The sequence below is a fragment of the Acinonyx jubatus genome, chromosome D1, assembly GCF_027475565.1.
Source record: "Acinonyx jubatus isolate Ajub_Pintada_27869175 chromosome D1, VMU_Ajub_asm_v1.0, whole genome shotgun sequence".
NCBI classification, from domain to species: domain Eukaryota; kingdom Metazoa; phylum Chordata; class Mammalia; order Carnivora; family Felidae; genus Acinonyx; species Acinonyx jubatus.
In genome coordinates, this window is record NC_069390.1 from 105,937,133 (window position 1) to 105,961,925 (window position 24,793).

Consider the following 24,793-nt stretch of genomic DNA (forward strand, 5'->3'; position numbering starts at 1 on the left):
TGGCACTAAGCTCATATCTTTCAATAATCACCCTGAATATAAATGGACTAAATGCTCCAATCAAAAAAGAGAAGAGCAAAATGGATTAAAAAAAAAAAAAGACCTATCTATATGGTACTTATAAGAGACTCATTTTAAACCTAAAATACCTGCAGATCAAAAGTGAGAGGGTGGAGAAACATCTATCATGCTAATGGATGCCAAAAGAAAGCTAGAGTAGCCATACCTTTATGAGACAAACTAAACTTTAAAACAAAGACCATAACAAGAGACGAAGAAGGGCATTATATCATAATTAAGGGGTCTATCCATCAAAAAGATCTAACGAGTTTAAATGTTATGCCACCAACTTGGAAGCATCCAAATATATAAATAAATTAATAACAAGTATAAAGAAACTCACTGATAATAACAGAATAACAGTAGGGGATTTTACTTTAACATCCCACTGAAAGCAATGGACAGATAATCTAAGCAGAAAATCAACAAGGAAACAATGGCTTTGAATGACACACTGGACTGGATGAACTTAACAGATACATACAAAACATTTCATCCTAACGTAGCAGAGTACACATTCTTGTTGAGTGCATGTGGAACATTCTCCAGATGAGATCTGGGTCACAAATCAGCCCTCAAAAAGTAGAAAAAGACTGAAGCATGTTTTCAGACCACAAGACTATGAAACTTGAAGTCTCGAGAAACCACAAGAAAAAATCTGGAAAGACCACAAATAATTGGAGGTTAAAGAACATCCTACTAAAGAATGAAATTAAAGAAGAAATTAAAAAGTAAATGGATGCAAATGAAAATGAAAACACAATAGTACAAAACTTTTGTGATGCAGCAAAGGCATAAGAGGGAAGCATATTGCAATACAGGCCTACTTCAGGAAGCAAGAAAGGTCTCAAGTAGGTAACCTAAACTTACACCTAGATTAATGGAATTAACTAGGTTAATTAATTTAATTAAGGTTAATACTTAATTAACACTAGCTTAAATTCCTAGAAACACACAAACAACCAAAACTTAAACAGGAAGAAACAGAAAATGTGAACAGACCCATAACCAGCAAAGAAAGTGAGACAATCATCAAAGATCTTTGAATGAGGGGTGCCTGGGTGGCTCAGTTGGTTGAGCTTCCGACTTCAGCTCAGGTCAAGATCTCACAGTTTGTGGGTTCAAGTCCCATGTCAGGCTCTGTGTTGACAGCTCAGAGCCTGGAGCCTGCTTTGGATTCTGTCTCCCTCTCTCTCTCTCTCCCTCCCCCACTTGTGTTCTGCCTCTCTCTCAAAAAGAAATAAACATTAAAAAAAAAAAAAAAAAAAGATCTCCGAACCAACAAAAGTCTAGGGTCAGATTCCCAGGGGAATTTTACCAGATAATTAAAGCAGAGTTAATACCTATTCTTCTCAAACTGTTCCAAAAAGTAGAAATGAAAGGAAAACATCCAAACTCATTCTAGGAGGCCAGCATTACCTTGATTCCAAAACCAGACAAAGACCCCACCTCACTAAGAGGAGGAAATAGAGGCCAATATCCGTGGTGAACATGAATGCAAAAATTCTCAAGATACTGGCAAATCGAATTCAACAGCACATTAAAAGAATTTTTCACCACTATCAAATGGGATTTATCCTTGGGCTGTAGGCTCCTTCAATATTTGCAATCAATCAACATGATACACCACATTAATGAACAGAAGGATAAGAACCGTATGATCCTCTCAACAGATGCAGAAAGAGAACTAACAAAATATAACATCTACTCTTGACAAAAACCCTCAACAAATTGGGATAGATGAAACATAAGTCAACATCATTAAGGCCACATACTTAAGACCCACGGCTAATATCATCCTCAATGGGGAAAAACTGAGAACCTTTCCCCTACAGTCAGGAATAAGACAAGGATGTCTACTCTCACCATTACCATTTAACATAGTACTGGAAGTCTCAGCCTCAGCAATCAGATGATAACAACAACAAAATAAAAGTCATCCAAATCAGCAAGGAAGACAAACTTTCACTACTAGCAGATGACATGATACTCTGTAGAAAACTAGAAAGACTCCAAAAAAACTGCGAGAACTAATACATAAATTCAGCAAAGTCACAGGATATAAAATCAATGTGCAGAAATCTGTTGCATTTCTATACACCAAAAACGAAGCAGCAGAAAAAGAAATGAAGGAATTGATCCCATTTGCAACCGCACAAAAAACAATGAGATACCTAGGAATAAAATTAACCAGAGAGGTAAAAGATCTATACTCTGAAAACTATAGAACACTTGTGAAAAAAACCAAAAAGGACACAAAGAAATGAAAAATCATTCCATGCTCATAGATGGGAAGAACAAACACTGTTGAAATGCCTATACTACCCAAAGCAATCTACACATTTAATTCAATATCCATCAAAATACCATCAGCATTTTCAGAGAGCTAGAAAAAAAATCCTAAAATCTGTATGGTATCACAAAAGACCCCAAATAGCCAAAGAAATACTGAAAAAGAAAAACCAAAACTGGAGGCATCACAATTCCAGACTTCAAGCTATACTACAAAGCCGTAATCATCAAGACAGTATGGTACTGGCACAAAAACAGACACATAGATTAATGGAACACAAAAGAAAACCCAGAAATGGACCCACAACTATGGTCAACTAATCTTTGAAAATACAGGAAAGAATATCCAATGGAAAAAAGACAGTCTCTTCAACAAATACTGTTGGGCAAACTGGATGGCAACATGGAGAAAAACGAAAATGGACTACTTTCTTACACCATATACAAAAATAAACACAAAATGGATGAAAGACTTAGATGTGAGACAGGAAACCATCAACATCTCAGAGGAGAACACAGGCAGCAACATCTTGGACCTCGGCAACTTCTCACTAGACACACTGCCAGAGGCAAGGGAAACAAAGCAAGAATGAACTACTGGGGCTTCATCAAGATAAAAAGCACAACAACAACAAAATTAACAAAACTAAAAGGCAGACTACAAAATGGGAAAAGACAAATCACAGATCTGATAAAGAGTTAGTATCCAAATTCTAGAAAGAACTTAGCAAACTCAACACTCAAAACACAAATAATCCAATTAAGAAATGGGCAGAGGGGCACCTGGGTGGCTCAGCTGGTTAAGCACTGAACTTCAGCTCAGGTCATGATCTCACGATTTGTGGGTTCGAGCCACGCAGAGGGCTCTGTGCTGACAGCTCAGAGCCTGGAGCTTCCGTTTCTGTCTCCCTCTCTCTCTGCCCCTCCCCACTCATACTCGGTCTCTCTATATATATCAAAAATAAACATTAAAGAAAATTAAAAAAAAAAAAAAAGAAATGGGCAGAAGACATGAATAGACACTTTTCCAAACAAGACATCCAGATGACTAACAGACACATGAAAAGATGCTCAACATCATTCATCATCAGGGAAATACAAATCAAAACCATGAGGAGATACCACCTCACACCTGTCAGAATAGCTCAAATTAACAACACAAGAAACAACAAGTGTAGGCAAGGACACAGAGAAAGGGGAACCCTCTTACACTGTTGGTGGGAATGTAAACTGGTGCAACCACTGCGGAAAACAGTATAGAGGTTTCTCAAAAAGTAAAAAATAGAACTACCCTACGACCCAGCAATTGCACTACTAAGTATTTACCCAAAGGATACAAAAATACAGATTTGAAGGGGTACATGTACCCCAATGTTTACAGCAGCATTATCAATAATAGCCAACCTATGGTGAGAGCCCAAATGTCCATCAACTGATGAGTGGATAAAGAAGATATGGCATAAATACGCAATGGAATATAACTCAGCCATCAAAAACAATGAAGCATCTTGCCATCTGCAAAACGTGGATGGAGACAGAGTGTACTATGCTAAGTCAGTCAGAGAAAGACAAATACCATGTAATTTCACTCACATGTGAAATTTAACAAACAAAATAGATGAACATATGGAAGGGCAGAAAAAAAGAGAGAGGAAAACAAACTATAAGAGACTCTTTAAATTATTTTTAATTTTTTTTTTTTTAACGTTTATTTATTTTTGAGACAGAGAGAGACAGAGCATGAATGGGGGAGGGTCAGAGAGACAGGGAGACACAGAATCCGAAACAGGCTCCAGGCTCTGAGCAGTCAGCACAGAGCCTGATGCGGGGCTTGAACTCACGGACCGCGAGATCATGACCTGAGCCGAAGTCGGACGCTTAACCGACTGAGCCACCCCCAGGCGCCCCAGAGACTCTTAACAATAGAGAACAAACTGAGGGTTGATGGAGGGAGGTGGGTGGGGGGATGGGCTAGACAGGTGATGAGCACTAAGGAAGGCACTTATGATGAACACTGGGTGTTGTATGTAAGGGATGAATCACTGTATTATACTCCTGAAACCAATATTGCACTGTATGTTAACTAGCTAGAAATTAAATAAGAATTTGAAAAAGAAAGCACAGCAAAACAACTTGATATAAATGGGATACTATAGTATTTACTCCTTTGTGTCTGGCTTCTTTGGCTCAATATCCATGAAATTTGTCTTTGTTACTGCATGTGCTAATAATTCATAATTACATAACATCTCATTATATCTACACACAGAATTTACATATTCTACAACTTGGGTTATTTCCCGAACATGAGGACTGTGAACAGTGCTGCTGTATGAGCATCTTGTAGTGGACGTCTCTGCATTCCTCCTGGGCATATACCTAAGAGTGCCAGTGTGGAGCTCCAGGTAGGCACACATCCAGCTTTGTAGACACAGCCAGACATCTCTCCCAAGGAGCTGTGCTATTAATCAGGAAAAGTAAAGCTTAGGGGATTACAGTGATTTTGTACCTAAATATACAGTGATCTAGGACAAGAACTATAGATAAGTTCCAGGTTTCATAATTTAATATCACTCCCTCCTGAACATTGCAGATAATGCTCAAGGCAATCAGGCTGAGATTCATCAGTGTACAATCTGAAGGACAGAAGACCGATCAACTCTTCAATAGTGTCAGAAGACCTCTGTCTGTCAGGTCCTGAGACAGAAACCAGAAGGGTTTTTTAACCTACAAAATTAGGTATATGACCTTAACCAAGTCATTTACTTATGTAGCTTCTGTAGGAAAGATTTTTCAACTGTCAGATGACTGAATGCTTCCAATTATTACATAAGTTGATGAATCAAGGAGGGAAATCTAGATAAAAGCACCTTGAAGAGGATAAAACACTGTGATAGTACCGAAAATCTTTAACAACACCATCAATGAAGAACAAATTCTAGAGTTCTCTTCAAGTCAAGAAATCTTTGGACCCTGTAATGTGTGTGTGTGTGTGTGTGTGTGTGTGTGTGTGTGTGTGTGTGTGTGTGTCAATAATAAAGAGTTACTAAGCAAAGGGAAAAATATCCCTGCATAAAACACTGCAGACACCTGGCTACAATTTTACCCAAAGAAAGAAAATACAGCCAACAGTAATTAGTTAGTGTTGCTGGTAATAGTAACTGCAAGGATAATAATAATAAATTAGCTAATTAGAGCTGGTTACAAAGCATTTCATATATATATATAATTCTTTTAGAGGATGGCAGGGGGAAGGTGTCAGTGAGAAAAACAAGTTCTCAAGGCTATTTTCAGTATATTTGATTATCTCCAGGAACAAATTCTTCCAGCCACTAGTTTTTCTCTTTTGAATACTGCTTACAGCGCTCTCCAACACAAGTCTTCATGGCTTCAAGAAAGGGCTTACAGTAAGCTTGGCTACTCTACAGCTCACACACACCTTCATCCCCCCAAAGAGCTTTCCTTATTCACAAGAAAGTATTTTTTTATTCACTAATTTGATTTTACTTTTTTATTATTTTTTTAAATATAATTTATTGTCAGGTTAGCTAACACACAGTGTATATAGTGTGCTCTTGGTTTCAGGGGTCGATTCCCGTGATTTATTGCTTACATACAATACATACAATCCCGTGATTTATTGCTTACATACAATACCCAGTGTTTATCCCAACAAGTGGCCTCCTTAATACCCATCACCCCCACTACCCCCATCAACCCTCAGCAGTTTGTTCTCTGTATTTAAGAGTCTCTTATGGTTTGCCTCCCTCTCTGTTGGACACTATTTTTCCCCTTCCCTTCCCCCATGGTCTTCTGTTAAATTTCTCAAGTTCCACATATGAGTGAAAACATAGGATATCTGTCTTTCTCTGACCGACTTATTTCACTTACCATAATACCCTCCAGTTCCATCCACGTTGTTGCACACAGGAGGATTTCATTCCTTCTCATTGAACAAGAAACTATTTCACGTAGGACTAGTGGATATCATAAATACTTAAAAATTAGGAATCGGTTTTATTCCCTCACTGATCTCCAAAATCAGGAATGGTCTTTAGGAATTAGCACAGAACTTATTCCCATTTTCTTTTTCCTGTGTTTCATTTCATTTTTGTTTCTGTTATTCCCTTTTTCCAACTTCCTCGTTTAAAAGACTGAGGACAACCTTCTTGTTAAGAAATACCAGGATCCTCTTCCTCCCTGTTCTCCCTGCCAGTAATTGTGTTAGATTCTAAGTGTTACAAGTATGACTGACTCTGTTTACACACCATTCTGTTTATCTCCATCTCTTCTGATAAAAGAAGATATTTAACACCAAACTATGTGCAAGATGACAATTCTACATTTGGCGTGTCATTTAAGAAACAAGAAGGTACTATGAATTTAGTAATACAAATTCATATTGTGATCATATTAAGAGCTTTTAGAATACTTTTAGGGATGCCTGGGTGGCTCAGTCTGTTAAGTGTCTAACTCTTGATTTCAGCTCAGCAAATGAGTTAACAGTCCATGAGTTCGAGCCCTGCATCAGGCTTTGTGCTGACAATGCAGAGCCTGCTTGGGATTCTCTCTCTCCCCCTGACTGCCCCTCCCCTACTTGCAATGTCTCTGCCTCTCAAAATAAACAAATAAACTTAAAAAAAAAGAGTATTTTTATCAGTTATATTACATATTACATACGTTAAACAATTATATATAATAAGTTACCTGCATCATATAATATATAGATTACAGATCATTTATTCTTAGGATAGCCAATGTTGGAAATTTATAAGAATTGGAAAAAATCTCTACTGATAACATGGAAAACCCACACAGATTCTTATACCACACTCGGAAAATCATTAAAATCAAGATTTATGGTAATTCTCTAGACCTGTCCTCAGTTTCTCGTATAAATGAAAGGATTCTGAGTTGTAAAGCAAAATCTTAACAAAACAGGAGAAAAGGACCCACGTGCACTTCTTTCCCCAGTAATTTGGGATTTTTGTTTACTTTAAGAAATTATGATAGTATGAACTCCCAAAAGATAGTAATAGTTTTATTAACAGCCAATCAAAGTTATCATGCACATCATTAGTGAGCAGTAATACATATGAAAATAAAGATCGATGATTCTAAGCATCAGCTTCCACAATCATAATGGCCACACATACATGTACACATGCTCACAAGAGTTTCTACAAAGTAGGGTATGTGCTAATGACCACACAATTACCAACTGACTACAAGGATTCAGATAAAGTTAATTTGTTCTGCTAGAGAAGATGTTCCTATAAACCACTAACTCAAATATATAAGGGTCAAATTATCTCTAACTTGTGATTAAGCAGAATAAAGCACAACTGAGTATAAAGGGCATCACAGGGATTGACCTACTCTGTTTTGGTCCAATGTGAAATCAAAGACCTCATGTACTGGAATTGAGCTAAATGACCACCCAAATGAGCAGAGTCCATCAGAGCATTTAATAATACAATGATTTACAAGACACAGAAAGGGATAATATGTATACATACATATGCACATATATACCCACACATGTATATACACATATGTATGTGTAAGTGAGACAGAGAGAGAGAGAGCAAGCACGAACACACGAGCTCTTTTTCTGGCACCTTATTCAAATGTGTTTTGAGTCTATTTTTCCCAAAATTGTATCTGCTTATAACATTTTATTTTACAAGTTTTATAAAAGAAACAACGTTCTTTAAAAAGTATTAAAAGAAATACCTGAATTAGTCATTAAAATTCTGTCTCGAATTAACCTGCTATTTATTGCATTGCAAGTTTAAAAGCAACATTTTGATCTTCTTCTCAAGGTTCACAGCTTGCACAGGATGGGTTTATGATCACCCTTCACCTTAACACCCACTGCACAACTCTCAGTGGTCATGAGTCAGGAGGTAGAGACTGGCTTGCATCTGAGTCCTAGCTCTCTAACAGTCTAAGCACATTTGAATTAGGTTCTAATTATTCAGGCAACCCATGTTCACAACCACCAAATACAATATTCACCATGACACTGCCAACAGGGAAGCTGTACCAGAATTGCTGTTCTATAAACTTGGTATAAGTTAATGGATTTGTTTGTAGTGGTGATGAATAAACAAGAAGGGGGAAGGAAGGAGCAGCAATCTGAAGAGCCCTGGGTGTCATGGGTGCATTCAGTCTGGCAAAAATTTAAATCAGTAGAGTGCAACTCCACTCTATTCTATGGGTACAGTCTCTGTGTTTCAATTTTTTTTTTAACATTTATTTATTTTTGAGACAGAGAGAGACAGACCATGAACGGGGGAGGGGCAGAGAGAGAGGGAGACACAGAATCATCAGCAGGCTCCAGGCTCTGAGCCATCAGCCCAGAGCCCAACGCGGGGCTCGAACTCACGGACTGCGAGATCGTGACCTGAGCTGAAGTCGGACGCTTAACCGACTAAGCCACCCAGGCGCCCCCAGTCTCTGTGTTTCAAGAAGGCTATGACTGACACAACATTAACATGTAAATGCTAACTTTAAGAATGAATATACCTGCATTTCCTTAAATACTCAATAAATATTTATAAGCATTTACTACCTGCCAGCTACTAGGAAAACTCTCAATTCCTCATCTCAAAGAGTTTACAGGTTAGCAATGAGAGTCAAAACCACCAAGAATTAAGGCAAAACAGTGTACAAAAAGGTAGTAGGGCAGAAAGAAATGCCTAACTCTGCCTGAAGGGGGCAGGACAGTCTTCAAAACAATCTTTTTAATGTTTATTTTTGACAGAGAGAGAGAGACAGAGTGTGAGCAGCGGAGGAGGACCGAAAGAGGGATACAGAATCTGAAGCAGGCTGCAGGCTCTGAGCTGTCACTAAAAAGCCTGATCCAGGGTTCGAACCCATGAACCATGAGATCATGACCTGAGCCGAAGTCGGACACTCAACCGACTGAGCCACCCAGGTGCCCCAGGACAGTCTTCAAAAAGGAAACAGTACCTAGAAGGAAGAAGTAGCGAAGGTGAGGACATCCCACGGAGAGGGGAAATTTGTATAAAAGAAGTAAAGGAGAATATGGCATGTTTAACTGATCTGCGTGGCCAAAAATAATGGTAATCTACTTCATAATAGTTCATTCATATGAAAAGACTTTATTACTGGGATTATGGTGATTTACAGAAACTAATAGGAAATTAACACTATTCTGTATCTGCCAATGATTATATATCTAACTGGTCTGTTTCTTAGTACCTACTGTAAGATGAACTAAATGTAGACACTAAGAGCAATTTCATGAGGAAATCTGTTTACGTGTAATTTCTGCTTTAGGTTTTAAGATTCTCATATGTGAATACTCTTTACTGCCTTGGAAATGAGGTGACCGTATGGCCCAATGCTTAAGTATTAAGGCTTTGAAGTCCTGTGAAGTAGACAGGAGTCTAGGCTCTGCCATTATCCTAGCCATGTGATCTTGAGAAAGTTGCATAAACATCCTAAGCCTCAACTTCCTCATTTACAAAATGAAAATAATAATACCAGTTAACTCACAGTGCTATTTGTGAAGATTGAAGCAGTAATGCACAAAGAGCATTTAATCACAGTACTTGTAACATAGCAGGCAGTCAATGAATGACAGCAGCTACTACTGTTATGCTTTACAATGTTCACAAAAATTGTACCCCAAACTCACGTTCCTATTACAATTCTTAGGTATGCTACAGGAAAAAGAAGGGATATTCTTTGTAAAAATTGCTTGATATACTTAACACTGGTGCTATTGAAACTTTCAATATTACTTGGGTTTCAGTCTTTAAAAAGTATTGAGATTGTGACTGAGAGCATAGTGTCAATAACTTCCTTATTCCTGTGATACCTTAAATAAATCTAAGAAAATTCTAAACTGCATGCACTGCTCTTTGTTATTTCCTATATTGTTATACTGGGGGAAGGGACTTTAAGGGAGAATGAAAAACACACACGTAAGCACCCAGAGACCTGGGGTCTGGCCAGGTTTTCTTGTTATTTAACTGTAAGATCTCGGAAGAATCACCTATTCATAAAAACTCTTCACTTCCTCACATGAAAAATAATGATTTGGAATAGAAGAGTCTTCTCTTCAAAGGTCTGTATTCTGAGATGAGGATAGGGAGGTGGGAATGGAGAGTAAGTGTTTACTGGGCACCGATTTTCATCCAGGCTGAGAAGGTTCTAGAAATGGGTACTGGTGGTGATTGCACAGCAGTGTGAATACAATTGATGCCAAACATTACACTTAAAGATGGTTAAAATAGTGAATCTTATGTGTATTTTACAGCAATAAAAAATATTTTAAAAGAATTTTTAAGTTTGTGCCTGTATCCCAGTAAGCCATTCACTCACCCATTCAGTCAGTCATCAAATATTTATCGAGAGCTCATCATGAAACAAGCACTGTGATGGAGACACCATGAACAAGACTTAGAGCTGAGCAGGAAGACACATACACAGACATGTATCCAAGTAAGTGCCATGAACCATCGGATGCTTTATACAGGAGAATGGAGTGCAAGTTATAAAAGCAGAAGTCCATTTTACCTGAGGTGATCGGAAAAGTCCGCATAAAAGGGAGAACCCATAAGCTGAGTCTTAAAAGAACACATGTATTCACCATGTGGAAGAGATCATAGCCAGCAGGATTCTTTCTCCCATACTTAACTTTAAATCTTCACGACTAGAGAACAATTCTCTGACAAGAAAACACTGAAACTATCTCTCAAGTGATCCAAGATAGTTAAAAGTTCAAATTTAGTAATCCCTTCTTCTTCATTACCAAGAAGGATAGAGAAATAAAGGAGAGAGAGAGAGAGAGAGAGAGAGAGAGAGAGAGAGAGAGAAGAGAAAGGAAAGGTAGGGAGGGGTGGGGAAGAGAGAAAAAGGAAGGGAGTGAAAAGAAAAGAACAGAATCATTATATTAATATTCCCACAAACCAAACCAACACTAGAATCACAGTAAAAGCTAAACTTCCTTGGGTATTCATTGTTCACTTAGGTAGATATTAATGGGAAAAAAGCATGTAATCTAAAAGACTCAGTGCTATTTATTTAAAAAGGAGAAGGACAGCATAATGGGTCTTATAATAGCACTAAAACAAGGTACTATTTGAGCAATTTGCTTAGAGAAACAGAATGACTCATTTAGGGCACCATTAAATAAGTGATTATATCAGAGCAGCAGAGGGCACCCTAGAAAGGTTCAAGTCCCTTCAGATGTGAGAGCAATTTACTTTCACAGAGGACCTTTGCTTTCTCTGGGAACTGGGTCTATAAACAAACTTATGTTTCCATTATCTTGTTTTTAATTTTATCAAAAGTTCTTTGGTTTAAAATAAACTGACCCTCTGAAGCCCTTGAAATTCTAACTGTATTAAAAACAAAGAAATGGACCAGTAAAATTTCAATACTATGAAATGCCAGAAAAAAAAAAAAGGAGGGGGGGGTGGTGGATGGAAGGTTTATATGAAATACACAGAATGAGGAGAAATTTTCCCCAAAATCAAAATTTTTAATTTAGTGTCAGTCAATAAAACACTACCAAAAAGAAATAAAAACAAAGGCTTAGGACCTAGGAATGACCATTACCAACATTTATTAACTTGTATTAGTAGCTCTGTAAGGAAAGATAATCCTTTAAGACATGGGAGAAAACAAAAGAGTTATCCACGAAATGTTGAGAAAGGCTGTGGATCCCTATCAGGAACTGCAGTGAGTACAATGCATACATTTTTGTTAGGTATCTCGGCTCAGATCAAGATTACATGGGACCACAAAAATGTAAGCATGATTAAAAGTGACTATGTCATATACACCCTTCATTTTATATGTGGCGAGAAGAAGCCAGAAAGGGAAACGACATGTCAGGTGTCACCCAGCAACAATGGACACAGCCTACCTTCTAGTGTCAGTTCAGAGGTCTACCTTAACTCATCGGATTTGCTATTAGTCTTTTCTATGAACAGCTATTAGCCCACATATATAAATCAGGTTTCTTTTAAAGAAAAACAATATAAAATAAAAGGGGTAAAGAGTAACATACTGAAGCAGCATGGGGCAATAACAGTAACAGGATCCAGAGAGCTTGAGTAGACATACTATTTCTGCCACCAAGGAAGCCAGTGATGGGAGTAAGTCATTTACTTGCTGTTAGCCTTAATTTATTTGAGTACTGCTAAAATATTAAGTATATATTTAAGTAGAACCATTATTTCAAATAAAAGCTTAGTATACATGAAGAAAAACATGGAGCTGCTCTGACTGAAGTCAAAATGGTAGCCCAGAGTCCTGCCCCACATACCTCCAACAGACACCTAGGCTATTCGATGTACTACTTAAAACTCAAACTACTGGAGGTCAGTGGAGGCCATCCTCTTAAATGTCATGAACCAAGAAAAGTCCAAAAAGATTTTGAAGGATTGACTTTGTCGAGAAATGATGATTCCTAAAATCATCATTATATTTCATAAATAAAAAGACAATCCAAAGCAAAAACAATAGAATGATCTACCAAAGTGAATAAATGCAGCTTTGCTATGTGAAACTATCAGTGGCTAGAAAAAAAAAGATAATTATAGACCAAAAGATTAGAAAATCACTCCAGACCATCTCTCAGGTCTACTCATGTTCTAAAGTTATACAACTCCTATTTCTTTGCATCCTATCTCCTCAAAGAACTAACTGAGACCACCTGAGGTATCCAAAGAACTGTTTTCTAAGACCACTATTTGTTAAGCAAATAAGTAAAGTGTCCCAGGGTCACTAAAGTTAAAAAAAAAAAAAAAGCAATACAAACTAGAGAAAAATTAAGCTAAAGTTTACTAGTATAAAACTTCACACTCATAGGGCATTTTAGTTATTTTAATAGAACTTTCCCCACACCTAAAAAAATAACAACTACCAAAGCATGTGTAATATACTCAAGCAACACCTAACTTTCCATCGTTTAAGTGCCTGTGAGCTATTTCCTACTCTTTATTCCTTCATAGTCATTGTTAGTTTTATCAACCTCATACTTCTGTTTAATAAATTCTACTTTCTTTTCAAAAGCAGCATAGCACAGAGATATTTCCGGGGATCTATTTCTTCAAGTTTCAGCACTGTTGTTCTTTTCTTTACGTTTCTGCATAATCACTGCAGACGCTGGAGGTTAGTACAAGCACTTGTGACTATCAGAGTAACAGGAGGGAAGCTGAAGGAAGGGGTGAGGCTGCATTTCCAGGATTATGGAACCTCCCTGAACCTCAAGAGACATGTGGTCTATTGATCATTGCTACAACTGCCTGTTTCATCTCTTAGCTTAAAATTTCTAAGTTATAAGAACACACACATCCTGTCAAAGTAAAAAGTCCATTTTGCAGTTCAAATATTTCTCTGCTGAACAAAGTTTTGATACTCACAACACTTCCATACTCCAAATCATTAAGTACTGGGTTCCCAGAAAACCTCAAGAGTTTGAAGTTCATGTTTCTTTCCTACTCTTGGCACCGCACATAACATTTTCTAGGCAAGTCGTACATCTGCCTTTTAACAAAGAGTTCCATCAGAATGCTGAGAGGTCCATTCCGACTGGGTTTCACTGCACTCCATCTTTCAAACAACTTTTCCTAGTAATATTTTCTATGTCGGAAGAGAGAACCACCAACCATCATTTATAAAACTGAAACCACACATTATCATTAAGCTTTCACCTTTTTGGGAAATAAAGACAAATCCATTAATTTTCACTTGAATGCTTTTTTTTGCCAGTTAAAAAAATACGTATTCTGTCTTCTATGTTCCTCCTTGTATGGCATGGTATTTGCCAAATGGAGCGCAAAACCAGGCACAAAGAGCCATGGGCATCTCCCTTTCTCGCAGTCAGTGGCCTGCAGACTCTTCACAGAGCTCTGGCCAGTGACACTACACGTGACACTACACGTCCTGGCACAGTAGGTCTGAGAAGACCACTTCCTCTCACCACTAAGGCATCATCTAGATATCTTGCAGGCTGAGTAACTGAAAGATGCTCTAGCCTGAAGGTGAACAAAGGGCCTCAGAAGACAGAGCCACAAGTCACACAATGATTACATGGAAACATACTCAAGAGGGGATAAAATCTACTCTAACAATGACTCATCCATGATTTAAAGCACACGCACAAAGACAATAGGGAAATCTGGTAATTCACACCAGGCATTTCTTCTTAGACATTACAGAAGATAGGGCCATCACCCCTTTTTCCACCGTCTCTCTCAATTAGATCTTCTGGTTCTATTTCCAAAGGGCACCTGAAAAGCCACGAGAATCTCCATCCTGCCGGTTTCATTTGAGAAGAAGCAGGGCACAAAAAGGCTGACCCGAGCTAACTCCTCAGGCTCCGACGGTCAGCCTGAATCTGCCACCGCTGCCAGCCCTTGCTGTCTCACGGGAACGCTGGAGGCCTGGCTACAAACGGCCGTTTGCCCCTCTGCTAGAATCACTCCTACGGGAGGCCTGCCGCCTCGGAGCACGCAGTCGAGGTCGTGAAAGGGAGGCAGTTCTACCACCCAGAGCGGGAGGGAAGCATACCCTCTGTCTACTGAGCACTTCTGGCCGAGCAGCAGAGCCACGGTGGCCACAGAGCCTCTTCTGTTTGTTTCCAGGATGAGCCTTACTGGTCAGACAGAAATGAGGTGTCTTCATTTCTTGTCACATGCCAGGAAACAAACAGATGATGAACATTTACGGGGGTAGAAAGTGGAAGGGTGGGCTGAGCTGGAGGAGTTCATTTTAGAGAACTGCCCCAATAGAAAAACCGAACTGACAGTGTTTCCAGCTTTATGCTTAGTTCCCCGCTGGCACAGTACCAAATCCAAACGCATACACCAACTCCCAAAAAAATAAGAGGCACAAGAGGCAGGCCCACAGGTGAGAGCAACTTCTTACGATTTAAACCACTACAACAGGTGAAGCACACATTGTCGTCAACAACAACAACAACAACAACAACAAAAACAAAAACATTTTAGTAATATACACGAATATGTGTGAATCCACACAAAGGAAATACAGTAACCAAGCTTTCTTTTGGCTCCAGATTACATCTTTCATTTCATAATTTTTTATGCAGAAAAGAGAGCTTCTCAGTGAAATAAAGTAAGTTTAGTTTTATGATGAACATGCAATATTCATGAATATCAAATGCTTTTGTTAGATTTAAAGTTTTCCTCTTAAATTTAAATTTTTCCCACGACAGCCCCTAAGATGTAATTTCTATGCCGTGACAGTTCACGTCTGCATTTTAAAAGCATATGCAGAATCCACCACCTGATTTCGCAGTCAGGCCACACACACAATGGCTCTCGTTTTCGGGCACGTCTGAAGACAGAGTGATATTTAATACTGAATATAAACAGTCTTTTCATCTTACTCTGCAGAGTAATTGCTTCCCACTTCAGAACTATAAAATGAGTTATCATCTCTGACTTGCTCTCTAAGTGCTATGGCCAGCATGGAAAAAATGACAAAGAATATTATGGGCTTACTCAAGGGAGTCAGATCTTTGCTAACTGCCAAGAGGAAATCATGGCTAGTCAGGCATAGCACAGTGAGATACGGCATGAGAAATAACATACGTTACCGGGTCCTGGTTCTAGCAAATCATTTGTGCTCAATGACCTCAGAATGCAGAAGCTGAACCATTCTCAGTGTCCAACACACCAGATAAAAACTATAGCTGCACATGGATGGTGTTCACAACGGTACGTACATAAGCGATACTGTGCTGTCTGTTTATAGGATACACTAAAGGTACCCGATACGGAGTGCTCTCCCCTAGCTTCTAGGAGTTGAAGTGAAGCAATCAGTGCTCTCAGAGTCATCTACTATGAAGCTGGGTCCACACAGCTGTCTGCCTGGTCAAAAGACGACAGAGTGTAAAATCCTGCCAAGCTTGGTCCACAAAGCCAACCTTCTCCCGTATTTAATAGGCACAAAATAGAATGGGAAAAGGTGGCGGGAGCAGTAGGGCAAAGGCCAGCAAACAAATTATCTTATGCATTTTTCATCCTGCATCACAGAGGAAAGAAATAATTGGGAGAAAGTAAATGACAAGGACACATGGACTTATATCCAATTTGAACGTCATGACATACAGATAAATATAAAAATGCATATGGACAAGCAGAATATTTAAATCCCATTCAATGTTACTAACATTTTTCTCATAAAAAATATTAATCCTTACCTTTGCTTGTCTCTTACTGGCTTCTCTTCTGGCTTCCCTTTCCTTCAGTCTTTTCTCCTACAAGAAGAAGGGGGAATTAGCAGGATATAAACTTTGATTACATGTAAATCAGACTACACATTCTTGACTTTTTTTTTTAAAGCCAACTGATACCTGGCATTCATTTTTCAATAAATACTTACTGAATGCCCTCGATGGGAATGGCATAAGTTATCATAATCATTAAGATGTGGAGACAGACTTCTACCACCTGCTAGCTGTGCAATCTGGGGCAACTTATTTGCATTTTGTAACTCTCATTTTCTCACTGAAACATGAAGATAACAAGAACACACATTTCCTAAAACTGGTGTTAAGAATTATATAAAATACTATACATAAGTGCTTAGCACAATGTCCAACGTATAACTGGTACACAATCAATGTCAGCTATTAGAATAAATAGGAAAAAAATGCATTCATGGTATTTCCCTTTTTCTCTATCTAAAGCAAAATCTATAAGGATATGAAATCTGTTCTTAGAAAAGTGGCTACATTTTCTCAAACAGATAACAACAGAAATTCATTCCTACAAAGCTTGTTATTTTATTATATTGTTTTATAATTGCTCCATTAGTTTTCCAATGATTGTAAGTAGGCACAAAACACAACACTGACATTTTTTAAAGTAAGGAAAAAATTAGTATGCACAATAAATTAGTATGCACAATATTAAAATTCAAAACAAAACAACCCAGCTAAAGTTGAAAATAGTTTTCTTTTAAATAAAAACAACCTCTTTTTCCCTTCAAAAACCAAGTGTTAAAATAATAAAAAGGCTCGTCTTGGGAAGTCTGAGTGGCTCAGTCGGTTAAGTGTCTGACTTTGGATCAGGTCATGATCCCACGGTTCATGAGTTCGAGCCCCGTGTCGGCTCTGTGCTGACAGCTCGGAGCCCGGAGTCTGCTTCGGGGTCTGTGTCTCCCTCTCTCTCTGCCCCTCACGTGCTCACACTCTGTCTCTGTCTACAAAACAGGCTACAAAATAGATGAAAATAGCAAAATAATATTAAAGAAAAGGATTTACAACAACTAATCATCACGCTTAGTTTGAGAGTTGGCTCTAGTTTGTGGATGCACGTATCTGTAATATCATCCCTCTTCTCTCTTACACACACTTCAGTTCTATGTCCTACAAAAAGAAGTTTCTGGGTTTTTGAAGGTCACAGTGACTTTCAACTGCTATGCTGCTCAAACTTATTTTAAAACTAAAGCTACATAAAATATAGGCGTGCAAAACATCAGATAACGAGAGTGATGAAACTGAACTTTTATAAAAACATATGCCCATTAACACACCATTATTACATTGTATTTCTTACAAACACTAATACCTCTGAATTAAACAGCAGTATACTAGGCATTTTACATATACTTTTTTTTTTTAACGTTTATTTATTTTTGAGACAGAGAGAGACAGAGCATGAATGGGGGAGGGTCAGAGAGAGAGGGAGACACAATCTGAAACAGGCTCCAGGCTCTGAGCGGTCAGCACAGAGCCCGACGCGGGGCTCGAACTCATGGACCATGAGATCATGACCTGAGCTGAAGTCGGATGCTTAACCGACTGAGCCACCCAGGCGCCCCTTACATATACTTTTTAAGCTATTTAAAAAAACTTTGCAAGTATTATTCTTTCCATTTTATAGATGAAAAAACTGAACCAAGGTGATTAAGTAACATCTGGGATCACGCAGCCAGCCAATGATGAAGCTTAGACTAAAACCAGGTCTAAGGAGCCAACATCCTCACTCTCTCAACCCCAGGACACTTCCCCCCCTTCCCTCCTTCAATTCCAGCACACCTCTCCCCACTCTCCCCTCCATTAGAAAGCATAATTGTTTTGTGGATGCATAGTGTTTTTGTCTTATCAACATGTTTAAGACAAATATTCCATTTCTTTTTTTATTAATAATGGTCTGCTACCGTATGGGTCTTTTCATCCTAATAGCATTTTTCCCCCCCGAGAGAATTTGTGGACATTATCTAATTAATTTTTGCCAGTCTCTGTGCAGAGGGGGAAAAAGAAGATAATTAACCACATTTAACAGTCACACAAATTTTTGTTGTAATTATTCAGTAACTGGCCTTCTCCCAACGCATTAGAGGATCTGAAAATGGCACTTCAAAGTTCCAAACAATAACCTCAATATGTTCACATCGGAAAAACCCTTTCTATTCAAGTAAACATAATTTCCACTCTGGCCCTTTTCGTCTAGTCATTTTAATCTAGCAGAAAAGAACATATTGACAATTTTCCACTGCTAAGGAACTCCAGTATTACTTCATTATCGTCAAGGAAGGACATTATAAATTTCAAATTTTACCTGGCCATCAGAATTCACATGGGCATACAAATGGGCTAATTTTTCCTTGTAACATTTCTACCACAAGTCCCAGATGCATGAGGGACATCCAAAACCTTTAAAATAGGGAGTGACCACGAGCAGGACATGGAGCTTAAGTATAAATAAAAAGAACTTTCAATACTCGGTGAAACATAAGGAAAATTAGAAAACTTTTCCTTCTTGGGGCGCCTGGGTGGCGCAGTCGGTTAAGCGTCCGACTTCAGCCAGGTCATGATCTCGCAGTCCGTGAGTTCGAGCCCTGCGTCAGGCTCTGGGCTGATGGCTCAGAGCCTGGAGCCTGTTTCCGATTCTGTGTCTCCCTCCCTCTCTGCCCCTCCCCCGTTCATGCTCTGTCTCTCTCTGTCCCAAAAATAAATAAACGTTGAAAAAAAAAATTAAAAAAAAAAAAAAAGAAAACTTTTCCTTCTTATCTTAAAAAGCTATTACCACTCTACCTGAAAAGAGGCAGGAGTAAACATCAGTCTTCAAACAGAGGAAAAAACAGAAAGTAGAATTTATGGTAATCCAAAATTTAGGAAACAGATATAAGAAGAAAGTACATTTTTTCCTTTACTAAGGCAGGAAAAAATTTCTTTTTAAAAATATATACATATGATTTATAGATGTTAAAAATGACAAGACAAAAAGATAAAGGTTGGAGTACAACGACTTTTATTTTAATAAAATAATTAAATTTTATTAGACTGAGCAATTGAGGTTATTCTCCCTCTCTCTTAATTTTTTGTGGTTCAAATGTTTCAAATCCTTTATTTTCCTATTTCATTTTTGAGGACACATTGGTAGCAAAAGCTATTTTATGCCACACAAAAATAAGGCAACATCTTATCTTTAGTCTTACCATCCTACAAATGATTAAATGTAAGAAGAGCGTGAAATTCAATAATAGAAACCAAATACACAAGGGATAGGAAAACAGAAAAATCACATTTCAAGGTACAAAACACCCTCTTTACAGATGTTATTATACCTCTTCTGGCTTCTCACAAACAATAGATCCCTAGCTTCCAGAAAAGCAAATACCATGAAGTATGAATTTCATCAGCAGACAGGACTACGTTATTTAAATCATTTCATTCTATGGCAATCTTGGAAATTCACAGATTTGGAAATACAACTCAGGAGCTAGTGGAAGCATAAGCTATTTGAATGAGTATCAGGTGACTGTGTCAGTTTGGTAAGGAATCAATTTCCCAGCTGTCAGAGAGAGCAGCAGGAGACATCTATCCTTCTTTCAGTACTACATGAACCTCTTTTTCAGGGAAGAAAATTGGCTCAACAGAAGTGAATAAAAGAATGATTACAAAGATTTCTGGCCCTGAAGACACCCCCTACCCTACAACAACAAAATCCCAGTTAACCTAAATCCTTCCCAGGGACTCCGAACAAAGCAAGGTTCTCTGATGTTCCCTCTTCCATATATAAATCTGTAACAACTCCAACAAGGATATGAAGACAGGGAGAAAAGTAAGTATATCTGGAAACATCTGCTGAGCTACTATGTGCCAAGCCCCATGGTGGGCTTCTAAGGGTTGGCCAAACAGTCTAGTTCCCCTGGTGTTTTTAGTCTATGATCTGGCCTTGTCAGACATATTGATTACATTAGCACCAAGCTCCGCCCATGTTCCTTAACCACAATCTCCAGCCATTAACCATCAATCTAACAACCACCACCTCACCTCTCAAACATCATATGGTGTTTAGAAAAAAAAAATCGCATGATCCCACTTTATTTCAACAATAAAAAATAGAGATGATAAACAGCTCAAAGACTTGCCACGCAGTTGATGAGATCTACGCAATTTTGAGTATTTAAATGTCTTATTTTGGATGCTGAATATGAAGGAGGGCCCATGTATCAAGCTGCTGAACTGAGTATCACAAAATGGTCTAAGCTCTTTGGAATATAAAGAGAAACCTCTCAGGCAGACATCTCTAAATCAGAAAGGTTCCACAGTAACGGGCTGGCTCCTTTTCTAAATAGATCTTTTTTTTAATGTTTATTTATTTTTGAGACAGAGAGAGACAGCATGAATGGGGGAGGGTCAGAGAGAGAGGGAGACACAGAATCTGGAGCAGGCTCCAGGCTCTGAGCTGTCAGCACAGAGCCCGACGCGGGGCTCGAACTCACGGACTTGGAGATCACGACCTGAGCCAAAGTTGGACACTTAACCGACTGAGCCACCCAGGCGCCCCAGAGCTCCTTTTTTATAGTACACTTTGCTGTGATGGTAGTAGGAAGGGCTGAAACTGGAAAAGGGATGGGGATATACAAAAAGAGGATCTCCTTTCCTCCCCTGAAAGTAAGCTTTATTCATTAAGTCCAATTTGGAATTAAGCACCAGATGTTTAGTCCCTTATTCTCATGATGACATTGCTGACAACAGTAAAATTTCTTAAGGTCATCTGAGCCAGACCAGTCTTCGACAAGGCCTTAGGCTCTTAGACTCACAATTACTTAAAAATGGACTCTGGTGCTAGTAATTATATAGATATTGAATGAACACTCAAGCAAAGACATTATTAGTATTGGGTCCTAAACTAAGCTACTAACCACCACGCTTACTTTATTCCTTAATGTATTTGACAGCAATGGCCTTGCTCTGGAAACATGAACAATTTCCATTATTTGTCATTCCTTCCTCAAAATCCTCCACTCCTATTCTCACCCTTTCATTCACTGTTTCAGAGTTAGCTGTTGTAAGAGAATGCCTGATGGTTTAAGGTAGTTCAAACAGAACAAATAGTTAAAAAAAAGAGTCTGTAGAATAACAAAGACCTTGGGGTAAGAGCCCCAGGCCTGCCATTTGTGACTCATGGGACCATGGAAAATTACTTGATCCTTCCTTCTAAGTCTATTTTATCATCTGTAATTTGAAGCTAGCTCACTTTTCTCAGAAGTTAACTGTTAGCACTAACTCAATAACACATGCAAAGCACAGCACTGCAGATGCCTGATTATTGCTCCCCTCCTTCCTGATATCATATACATTTATGTTTTAGATACGTGGACTCAATGGCAACTCAATTCCGTGTCAACAAAGACAAAAAAGAAACAGACTTCCTGAAAAGTCCCTGGGGTGCCTGGGTGGCTCAGTTAAGCATCCGACTTCAGCTCAGGTCATGATCTCGCAGTTTGTGAGTTCGAGCCCCGCGTCGGGCCCTGTGCTGACAGCTCAGAGCCTGAAGCCTGCTTCAAATTCTGTGTCTCCCTCTCTCTCTGCTCTCCCCCAACTCTCACTCTGTCTCTCTCAAAATATTAATAAACACTGAAAATAAATGAATAAATAAATAAAAATAAATATAAATAGATAAATAACTAAATAAATAATAAATAAAAGGTCCCTTTAACTCTTTTCTAACCTTCCGTTCATGCTAGTAGTACGATCTTTGCAAGCAGTCCAAGCCCCATCCTGGCATGGCTGTGTTATCTAAACCTATAATCCGAAACCGATAAAGCACTCAAAGCAAATTTCCAGAAAATGAAAGAGAACTTCATGATGTATTGCTTCTCTCCACTCCCAGCTGTTCTAGCAGATATTATCAGCCTAAATACAAGTTATCTTCCAGAGCTAAGAATGATGACACACACCACAAAGCAGATTTTCACTCCATTCAAGTAAAAGACGTCTTTCACTGACGTGATCCACAGCCCACCTTTGAGGGTTCTGACTGAATGGCAAGAAAACACATTGTTTCCATGCAAATGTACTGGTTTTGCCTTTAGGATATACTAGTTTACTAATGGCCTAATATGAAAAAAATTATAGCTCCTGCTATAATTTTACTTCTGATGAGTGGTTTCAAAAGGTTCAACACAGAAAAGAGTAACAGGCCTAGTTAAGTACAGCTTCCTATGAGCCGCCAGGGAAAGGTGAGGACTGGGGAATGAATGAATGAATGAATGAATGAATGAATGAATGAATAAATAAATAAATAAATAAAGACTCAGCAAAGATAAATAAGGCTGCCGACTCAGTGACCAGAGCAGTTACACAAGGTCCCCTGACGTCCACAGAGTGGGCAGCTCGGAGTTCCAGGAGCAGGAAGCTAAATTTACTCCCAGGGACACTGTACCAGCTCTTTTGTTTGTGTTATAAACTAGTTAAAATTCTTGTTGCTCAGCTTCTAAACCTTTAGGACAAAGAAGATATTTACTTGAGCCACAGTAGAAATTACAGAGCTTTCAGAGTTTGGTAGATGAAAATATGAGTCAAGAATTGGTCTGTCAGCATGAAGGGTGACAATGAACAGCAGAGTCCTGTATCACAGAGACTGAGAGCACGTTCAAAACCAGGGGCAAAGCTGGTAACTGTAAACAGCAGGAGCAAACAACTACTTCAAAATCATTAAGACAAAACCCACAGATATTAAATGTTACCCTTTTAAACCAGAATATAATCATGAAACATTGTGAACATGCTGAAAGAACATTCCTAAATTATGAAAACTCCTAAAATTGACAGGTATTTTTAAAAATACAGATTTTGTGGGGCACCTGGGTGGCTCAGTCAATTAAGCGTCCGACTAATGACTTCGGCTCAGGTCATGATCCCAGGGTCATGGGATCAGGCCCCGTGTCAAGTTCCGCACCAAGTGTGGAGTCTGCCTAAGATTCCCTCTCCCCTTCTCCTTCTGCCCCTTCCCTGCTCACACTCTCTTTCCCTCTCTCTAAAAAAAAATAAAAAATAAATAAAATACAGATTTTGTAGAGTTTTCTTTTTACATGTAAGATTCTTTTAGGCACATCCCCTACTCAATTTTTTGTCAAGTTTCTTCATCTCTTTCTTCCTATCTTAAGTAAGTAAAGGTTATCCCCAGACCCTAAGTTAGTACTTCAAGAGTTCTTTAGGGACATACAATTCTTCTCAGTATTCTTCCAAAGAAATAACAAAATTATGAGGGACGACTTCAAGGGAAACATAATTACATTTGCCCAAGGTAAAACCTTATGCTAGAAGAACTAAGAATTGTCATTACGGTAAGTAATATACTCAATTAGGAAAAAAAATATGATTTCAAAACCAATAATGTATTCAGATAAGGCAATTAAGATAAAATAATCTGTGCAGGACTGATAATATGTTTAATTTATAAAATAATATTTTAGTAACCACTGGAAAATAAGCAAATAAGAAGGAGGCCTTATCATCAAGGTAGAAACCCTTCTTGCCAGCAGGAAGAGATGACCAATTAAAATTCCATTTTCCAAACAAAAAGGGGTACTTTTATTCCCATATCCTCCCTATACACACAGAGCCAGAGGGGCCCCCTGACCATCTGGCAGGAACTCCCATTTCCCCCTTTACACAACAAGACAGTGCAATCCAAACTGGTGACTGGGAATCTCACCCGGACCAGGCAATGCCAGACTTAGGGCTCAAAGGCAAGGACTCCTCCTTATCACACTCTTCCTGCCAAATAAGCCAAACGTTCAAACTTGCCGTGTCTTCGAGGCAGAAATGCAGTCCACGGCAGCCTGGTGCGTGGCTGAACTGAGCACCTGCACGGTCTTAAATATGCCATTATAATAAACTTACTAAGTCTAAAGTGCTCAAACATGAAATCTTCTAATTTAATACACAAATACTTACATCTGTGTAAGTAATAATTTCTACTGATGCAAATACCGAGAAAGTAATCATATCCGATTCAGATAGCATTTACATTCAAGTTGAACAGACAGAACACTATTTTAGTTATTTCCTTGCACTTTTTTCAGGCTACACAACATTTTCAACTTCTGACATGGAAAGGATGCCATGGGTTACCTGTGTGCAGAATACAGCCATTCTGTGCAAAATCACCAGCTGTGGCTTCCT

At 38.6% G+C, this 24,793-nt stretch overlaps 1 protein-coding gene across 3 annotated transcripts in view; it reads right to left on the minus strand.

Annotated features, from left to right (window-relative positions):
- Nucleotides 1-24,793, minus strand: part of DDX10 (DEAD-box helicase 10) — a 276,223-nt gene that overhangs the window by 89,866 nt on the left and 161,564 nt on the right. For all 3 annotated transcript variants that reach the window (XR_008290714.1, XM_027036452.2, XM_053204134.1), the window contains exon 16: nucleotides 16,568-16,624. Coding sequence is in view for 2 of the 3 variants with exons in the window: in XM_027036452.2 (XP_026892253.1) it covers nucleotides 16,568-16,624 (57 nt within the window). In the remaining variant the exon portion in view is untranslated. The remainder of the gene's footprint in view (nucleotides 1-16,567; nucleotides 16,625-24,793) is intronic.